The 9,754-nt window shown below is 31.3% G+C and overlaps 1 protein-coding gene across 1 annotated transcript; it reads left to right on the top strand.

Moving 5' to 3' along the window:
- Positions 1–392: 392 nt before the first annotated feature.
- Positions 393–677, top strand: BDBG_18091 (uncharacterized protein; the record flags this gene model as incomplete). The annotated part of the gene is made up of 2 exons (XM_031725677.1): positions 393–525; positions 550–677. The coding sequence occupies 2 exons, from the start codon at positions 393–395 to the stop codon at positions 675–677; spliced, it is 261 nt and encodes an 86-aa protein (XP_031581534.1).
- Positions 678–9,754: the final 9,077 nt, after the last annotated feature.

Raw genomic sequence — 9,754 nt, forward strand, 5'->3', positions numbered from 1 at the left:
TTATTTCTAATGAGGAGATAATATGTGAGTAATCATTTTCTAATAAGAAGATAATGAATGTTTTGTTGATGATTACTACACCTACTCTAGTCACGTGTCACCTCAACCTATTTAGTGTAACTCGCGTAGTTAAATTACAACACAACAATGTTATTCTTCAAGAGGTTATGAAGCTCTCTACACAATGAAAAGCTGCAAAATAATGTACAATTGACATCTTCACATGTTGTTACAAGCATGCCTAGATGATTTATTGAGTGATTGAACCCATGATTAATCTAAGATTCGGGGGAATGTCTGACTTAATAAAAGAATATGTGTCTTCAAGATGAAGAAATGAGAAAACATCAGAGCAGCAAATGCAAGATCACAGATTACTACTAACATCAATAATGAATCAGAAGGCGGCTTCTGAGGCATTTGAGCTAAATGACATGATTATGAAAGAACAGTCTGACAAGTTCAATGTATATGAAGACTCAGTTGAAGGCATCAGTGAGATGTCAGGCAATGCAGAGAGCTCAAGTGACTGAAATGACAATAGCTCAGTGAGTGAGAAGACTCACATGAGACTAGAAATTGCAAGACTTCAGCATGAGGTTGAGCAAATGAAGATCAGTAGAGATGACTCTGCAGGTGATGAGATGAAAGCAGACCTGGCAGAATATCTTCAATGAAAAGAGAAGACATCTGTTATAATGAAAGTTCTTGAAGAATTCAGAAGCTAAGTAAGACTTATCAAAAGATTAATAGTTCTCACTGAATTCATTAACTACTCAATGTGGAGAGAGGAAATTCTTTTGACTGCAGAACAGTCTGAAACTAATGATATTCTTGAGAATAATGATCTTAATGAGAATGTCATCATAGACATGCAATGTTTCTGAAAAGAATGCAATCTTTGATTATATAATTACATATGATCTGCAATTGCTCTGCAGGTCAAGGCCTATTTCACTATATCTAAGAAGTTCAAATTATCAGCTTATACTCTATGAACTATCATAGAGAATAACTTTTTCAAGAGGCCTGCTGTATGCAGAACTTGTTTATTTAAAGAGCTTATTGAAATGATCTTCAAAAGCAAAGAATCTGACAGAGCTTTCATTGAATGATTAATTATCATCAGAACTGATTATATCTGTCTGAGATATAAGATTGAAGATGTTGTGTTTTTTGATAGATTACTTACAGAAGTCAACAGAGATTGAGCCTCATTCATAAGAAATTAAATGAATTAAATTGACAAAGATAATACTCAATCCTTAGAGAATGATTTTATAAGTCTGTGCTGTGATATTCTTTTGCAGCTCTCTGCTGTGAATGAAGCAAATACTGATGTGTCTAGAAATCCTATCAACAACGCGCAAGATAAGAATAAGAAAGACAAGAACAAAGAGAAAGACAATGACAAGAACAAGAACACTGAATTCAAACCTGAATGTAGAGATAATGATGTGAGAACCTGCTATCATTATCAAAAGATTGATCATATTCAGACTGACTGTTGGAAGAAATACTCTGAGAAACATCCTTTGAATTTGAATTCCAACACCAATAGAAACAAGGATAAAGACAAGAATGTAAAGAATACAGATGCTGCTCCTGTTCACAATGTTATGAAGCAAGTATTTTGTATCAAAGAAAAGGTCTATGTGAGTGACTAGACAGGAAAAGATATCTGAATTCTAGACTCTGAATCAGGTACTTATGCCACACCTCACAGAGATCTTGTCATGACAAAACCTCAGAAGGTGAAAGTGATGTTGAAAATGACAGATGAAATGATAGTCTCTGCTGCAGCTATAGAAGATATGAAGATTTCAGTGAAAGAAGTGAATATGCTGTTAAATGATGTCTGCTATATCTCAAAGTTAGAAGTGAATCTCATAAGTATGAGTAAGCTTGTACATCAGGGTTATATCTATAAGCAGTTGATATATGAAAATAATCATACTATGTTGATTATGTCTCTCAACTGCATGTTCTCATTTACAGCAAGATTAAATGAGAATGATATCTATGAGATGAAAAGACTGATTACATACAGAGACTTGATCTGATTTGCTATGCTCAATGATGATTTTAAACCTGTGAACACATTACAGGTGAAAGATGACACAATATTGACACTATCTGAAAGAAATGATGCAAAGGTTATAGAACTTATGATGATGCAATGACATCAAAAACTAGAACATCTAAATTCTGCAGATATTGCAAAAATGACAGTAGATTCATGCCTAGAGATGAGAATTATTGATTAACAAGCTTTATCATTCTGCAAAGTCTGTGTTCAGGTAAAAATGACATGTTCAATCTTCACATCTATGACATGAGCTATCAAGCTGATAATGAGATTCTTCATTGATCTGGCAGGGGATGGAAAAACACTTTTCAACAGAAATGACACCCTCACTAGAGAGAGTGTAAGCTACTGATTGAGTATAACAGACAATACAACTCATTATAGATGAGTAATTCTTATGATAAGAAAGAGAGAATCTACTGCAAGATTAATGAATTTCATCATAAGTATTAAGACAACTACATAACATTGAGTTGAAACTCTACACTGAGATGATGAAGAAGAGTTCAAAAGTCAAGAACTTAAGACCTACTGTCAGAGTAAAGAAATAGTATATGAAATGACTATATCTGACACATCATAATTGAATGACTCAGCAGAACATGTGAATTAAATAGTTGCAGAAAAGACATGAAGCCTACTATTTAATAGTGAATTAGAAAGAGAACTTTGAGATGAAGTAATACAAGCTGCAATCATGATGATCAACACATTCTCAACATTAATAAAGATATTTGAATGTAAGAAAGAAACATCACTTACATCTTTTAAAGCATGAACTGAGATGCAATCTTCTGTTCATTGAATACAGAGATGAGAGTGCAAGATCTACAAGAAGGATTTAAAAGTGTTGAATAAGCTCATGAATAGAACTGATAATAAGAAATGACAGCTGATTGAATATCAAGAATTACATCAATATTGTGTGTGAGATTCTGTTGCATGTTGTCTTGAGATTGCATGAGATATCATATTTAATAAAGCTCTTGATATGAGTGTAAATACATCTGTGAATACAGTGAGAGAATTCAATGAATTGTCTAATGAATTGAACATTCTGAATGTCAGAGAGAGATAACAGCACTGCTTACTATAACATCTATTGAAGAAAAAGTCAGATGTTTTGAAGATAATTGTTAATGAGAACTTAGAGAGTGTAATTGATTTAATCTATCTTCTAGATAATGAGACACAGCTTGTTATAAATGAAGAGTCTGAAGACTCTGTTAATGAGAATGATTCTGTTCTAAGTGTTCTGACAGACTGATCAACTATGCTGGTGAAAGTCAAAAGAAGCTCAGACTGAGACTATTGACATAAGACAATGAAAAAGAAGATTAAGATATTTGAACAGAAGAAGATATATATTATCATTGAGAAGGCTCTGAAAATGAATATTCTTACAGATAAATGAATATATGATTGAAAATTCAATAATAAGAGAGAAATCATCTGTTTTAGAGCTTGCTGAGTGATTAGAGAGTTGTTGCAACAGCAGGGTATTCATTATATGAGATCATATGCTGCAGTGATATCAGAGTCTACATCACACAGCCTATTTACTATATCAACTGTCAAAGAATGAAAGATCAAATTGATTGACTATATATCTGTGTTTTTGAATGATATACTATCACAGAACAAGATGATCTATATACAACTGTTCACAGATGTTAAGTATGATAGAGAGAGCTTGATGAGATTACTCTGTCAGAGTTTATATGAAATGAAGCAAGTTATAAGAGTATGATATTTTCTCACAATAGAGCATCTGACTACATTGAGATTCAAGATATCATCTTATAATGACAGATTTCTATATCACTCTGTTTGCAAGATCTATCTGACATTGCATGTCAATGATTGTCAGATGACAGAATCTCAAGAACAGCAATTAGACTGAGTATTGAAAGAGATTGTAAAGAGATTTGAGACAAAGAATGTTAAAGAGATCAAGCTATATCTTGAAATGAAGATCAAATACCAGAGAAATGACAATCTAGCAGTTACACAGAGCTGTTATATTGAGAAGATTCTTGAAGATTTTGATATAAATAAGATGAATCCTGCAGAGACCTTAATGATGATGAGTATATAACTGAAGTTTTCATCTGATGAGAATGATGAATTGAATGATGACTTTACAGCTATAAGATATCATCAAGAATTGAGATCATTGCAGTATTTGATCTCAAGCAGTCAGTCAGATCTGGCATTCATGATCAACTATCTCTCATGTTTTAACTCACATTCACACAAAGCATGTTGAGCAGTGTTGAAGCATGTCCTATGTTATGTCAAGAAGATGAAAAATCATGACATATTATACAGAAAGGAGATCAGTGATGTGAATCTGAGTTCTGTGATATACTGTGATTTGAACTGAACAGAGGCAGATTCTCAATACAAATTGACTACTGACTATGTTATATTGATTAATGAGTCACTGATCTTATGACAGTTGTAAAGACAGACATCTATTACTAAATCAATCACAGAAGCTGAATATATTGCAGCTAGTGAGACAGCTTGTGAAATAATCTGATTGAATGATATGTTATATGATACTGAGTTGATGAATAATGAAAAAGTGAAAATATGCTCATATCTATAAGTTGATAATAAGAGAGCAATTGATCTAGCAAAGAGGGAATTCTTAATATGAAGATCACATCACATTGAGATTAGATATCATATTCTCTATGATTTGATTGAAAAAGAAGAGATTATGATGAAACATGTTGATTCTACAGCAAACATAGCTGATGAGCTCATCAAGCCACTGACAAAGCCTGCATTTGAAGAATTTGTCAAAAGGATTGACATTCAGGAAATTGAGAAGAAGAAATGATTGAATGATAATGATGATACAGTGAATCAATGGATTTTGCATGTATTTCTTGATTTTTACAGTTATTGCTGTACAGATGTCTTTTCTAATGAGGAAATCAGGGTCCAATTGATGTAATTAATTATTATTGCATTTTTGAAAGATTTGAGGATGAGGGAGGCCCCGGGTGGCGGCTTATAGACCACAGTGTAGCAAGGGAGAGTGTTGGTGATTACTACACCTACCCTAGTCACATGCCACCTCAACCTATTTAGTGTAACTCGCGTAGTTAGATTACAACACAATAATGTTATCCTCCAAGATGTTTTTCTAGTATAAGAGGCCTACACTGAATAGATCAGTATTATATTAATAGGTCTTATATAACAAAGAGAAAAACATTAGAGAAGGAAAGAAAGAGAAAGTGTGAGAATCAGTAATTGAGATGAATATTTATACACATATGTGATGGCATACACAGTGAAGCTTTGGGGTGGAAGAATCTATACACATTCGTGGCGGCTGAGGATCAGTGATCAAGAATGGCCGAGAATCGGAGCATACATGTTCATGGCAGCCGAGGATTGGTGATCGAGAATGACTGAGAATCGGAGTGTACGTGTTCGAGAGTGAAGCGGAAGAATCTATGAAGTGTAACAGAATAGTCTATATGATTAATCAGGCGCAGCCCGCCACACTATAACTGATTTTTAAACTTCAATATTAGTTATCAACTGAGAAAAGAACTGCTGATTAATTTCATTTCTGATTCTGAAAATGAGATTTGAGTTTAGCTTATTTCTTTACAGAATATTCTGATTTGAGACTTTGAGAATAAGTCTTCTATTTCTGAAGATTGAAAGTTTTTCTCTTTTTATATTTTTTTCTTTACTTTTCTATGAATAGAAGTATGAGTAGTATTCTTCTTAGTTTTCTCAGGATTTTAAGTAGATTTTGAAATAGCAGATTTAGAGATAGCAGATTCAGCTGCTTAAGTATATATTTTCTTCTGATTTAAAGAAGAAGAAGAAGTAGAAAAAACAGAAGAAAAGTAAGATAAAAAGTCAGTGATTATATTAGAAATTTTCAATATTTTTTAAACTGTATTTGAAATTTCAAGTTTGAAGTTAATTATCTTCTGTGATTATCTAATCTGAGTATGAAGAATTAACAGAATTTCTTTATTTATCTCACTCAGATACTGCTTTTTAAGAATCTTACTTACTTTTTTAAGTTTCTATATTTTAAGAACTTATTATTTCTCTATTTCTTCTTTCTTTCTTCTCTTCAGAATTTCAATCTTAGAAATAGTATTTGAGAAAGCATCTTTTTTCATATCAACTGAGTGTATTTTTGAACTCATTATTATCACTCAATGAAAAGTTGATCAGACTGTTTCAATTAAGATATTTATTAAACTCTTTTAAAAAGTTGATTAGACTGTTTCAATTAAGAGATTTCTAAGTCTGTTTTCAATTGAAAAGTTGATCAGACTGTTTCAAAAGAAGAATACAAGACTTTTATATATAAAATATCTGATTTTTTTCACACTAGTTCAGTAACTAGATTAGATTTTTAAAGAGAATCTAATAAACTAAAATTGATTTTTAAGATAAATCAATAAAATCTTTACAATCTCTTTCTTAAGATATAGTGAGAAAAAGTATGATATCAATTGATAATAAATCAGATAATATGACAGTTTTTGAGAGAAAAACTGACAAAAAATAAATCAATTTTTTACAGAGAAATTGATTAAAACTATTCAATTTTATTCTAAATTATTCAATTCTTCTCACACAACAAGTATACAACTCAAATCAGTTAATAAAGAGTGTAAAAAAGAATTAAGTATTAATAAAAGCTCTTCAGTCACTGAAAAAGTAATTCTTATTTAAAAGAATATGAAATTATGATAGAAAACAGCTCTGTTTTTAATTCTTTATAAGAATATTATATAAAATTCAGAGAAAAACATCTTACTTTTTTAAGAGAAGTAAAAAACTATTTCTAAGATCTTTTTTTTTTGTATCAACTGCTGCAGAAGAATGAAATAGAAATTGCTAAGATATACACTACTGTATACTCTCTATCAAGACTTTCTCTCTTCAGAGTCTTAATATTATAGAGAATATAAGTCTGTTTCTATATAATAATATAAATATTATCAGTGAGATGTAGAGGAACTGATTATTTATATCTCAAAATAGAAGACTTTCTCAATGATTATATCAATATAGAGTTAATTCTTAAATTCAATAGAAATCTAGTATTACTGTTCTCAATTTCTTGCAGAATCTATTGAATATTGAGATATTAAAACTAGATTTAATCTATCTCACTATACAGGGATTAAAGGCTCAGTCAGATCTTGAAGTATACTGATTTTATAGTTATTAATATGCTGTTGACTCATTGTTCACTGATTATATATTTAATGCTGTTGCTGAGGTATCTTTTTGTATTTTTCTGCCAGGGATGAGTCAGATTGAGAAGGGCGGTACGAGAGTGAGACTTAGTGTTGATGTTTTGAAACATCAAAGATGAACAGGGTTTTTGCAGAGGTCACTCCTCAGATATCTTCACAATTACAGATCAGGGATCTTCAAAAATCAAGAAGATTGATGCATATGGCTAGGTCTCTTCACCTTACAATTTGTATGGCAATTTGGCCTGGGGTTGTGGTGTGATAGAGGTGAACAGGGGATAATCCCACACAGGAGTTTTGAACAACGTCTGGTTCATGTTTGGCTGGATATCTCCACCACCACACGGGGTATGCAGTCGGGGATGGGGTCAAAATGCTTGTATGATCGAGGGCTTTTTGATGAATCTATCGGCGGGTTCTTATTCGAAAAATCGAGCGACTTCATGGTGAAGCGGTTGACTTTTTGTTCAGATGAAGTATCTGATACTATTTAATATCTCAGATCAGTAGAACTCTCAGAAGATCATTCTATACAGTTATTCATAATCTGAATAATCAGTTATATATAAATCATGCATCTCTTGCATTATCTGAGTGTGTAAGAGTTCAGAGTGAGAGACTCAGTATTGTTCATGAAATTGTAAAGTATTATTATCATTAATTAAATATTCTGAGATATCAGTTCTTATATATAGTTCTGAGAGAAATTGAAGTGCTTCTTGATATACTGCTTCAGTGAGAGTCTGAAGAAGTTCATCAGTCTGAGCTACTGTATATCACAGTTTATTCAGTGTAGAAGAAGTGAGAATATCAATATCAGTGTCAGTTCAGAGAGAAAGTGTTCTAATTAAAGAAGTATATATAGTGTCATGAGTTGTTCTATCTTGATCATCAATATCTTCAGATCTAAGAGCTGATGCTCTTGATTCATTCAGTGTGTGTCTGTCACATCAGATGATATATCTTATTCTCATTATAAGAGAATGTCTGTCATCAAGTTCTGACTACTGAGATGATAGTGTACTGTAAAATGAAAGCAGCTTAGAAATTCAGATTATTATATTTGTTATTCAGTGAGTTTACAGATGATTATAAAGTACTTAAGATTCTTATAATCTGTGATTATCTTAAATTCAGAGATACTTCAGAGTTTGAAGTCTCATTCTTCTAGATAGTGTATAATCACAAGAAGTTTCTTATCATAGATCTTATAATTGCATTCAGCAGGACTCAGTTTCTTAGACATGAAGACATATAATTATAGAACATTTTCATCATTATATTATAATATCACTTCTTCTATTATATAGTCAGAGAAATCAGCTTCAACAACTATTTCATGATCAGAGTTAAATATCATTAGTGAAGAGATATTAATGAATATCTTCTTTATCTATATAAATGCAGCTTTAGTATCTGCTGATCACTGAAATACTGAGTTCTTCTTAATAAGTTCTGTAAGTGATCTTATGATATCTGAGAAGTTTTGTATAAATCACTGATAGAAGTTAGTAAATCTGATGAAGCTTTGTATATCTTTCACAGTACACAGAGCTTCTCATTCAAGAATAGCAGAGACTTTCTCAGAATTCATTCAAATTCTCTTATCAACTTCTATAATAAAACTCAGATATTTGATACTCTTGACTTTAAAATTATATTTAGTAATATCTATCAAGTTCTGCTTCTTGTAGTCATTGTAATATCTTCTATACATATTCTTGATATTCTTTCCTGAACTTATCAGTGAAGATAAGAATGTCATTGAGATATACAGATGTAAATTCATTAAGGAAATCTCAGAGTGCTTAGTTAATATACTTCTGAAATGTACTGAGAGTGTTAGTCAGTCTGAAGAAGATAACTACTTATTCAAAGAGATTATATTGTGTTCAGAATGCTGTAAATCACTTATCTTCTTCAGTGATGCAGATCTTATGAAATGTGATAATGATATCTAGTTTTATAAATTATTGAGCTTGTTCAATGTGAGCTAGAGTTTCATTGATAAGAGATAGTAAATAGCAGTCTTTCTTTGTTATTCTATTCAGTTCTTAATAGTCTACACAGAATCAGAGTTCTTTATCTGATTTCTTTGTAGAGAGAATAGAGGCTGCAGTGAAAGAATTACTAATATGTATGAATTCTTTTTTCAGTAGATTATTAAGTGTCTTTTAAAGAAGAAGAAGTTCATCTCAGAATATATTATAAAGAGAATCTTATAATAATTCAGAGTTCTTATCATTCTTCTTCTCTAACTTGATACTGTGATTCACTTCAGAATCTTGTAAGAGAGATATATTTATAATATTATCTTATCAGAAGACATCTAGATATTCATGATATTATTAAGAAAGTTTTACATAAGAATCTGTTATTATAACACAGAATAACTTCTCTAGACCTT

This window comes from Blastomyces gilchristii (assembly GCF_000003855.2).
Source record: "Blastomyces gilchristii SLH14081 genomic scaffold supercont1.60, whole genome shotgun sequence".
Classification (NCBI taxonomy): domain Eukaryota; kingdom Fungi; phylum Ascomycota; class Eurotiomycetes; order Onygenales; family Ajellomycetaceae; genus Blastomyces; species Blastomyces gilchristii.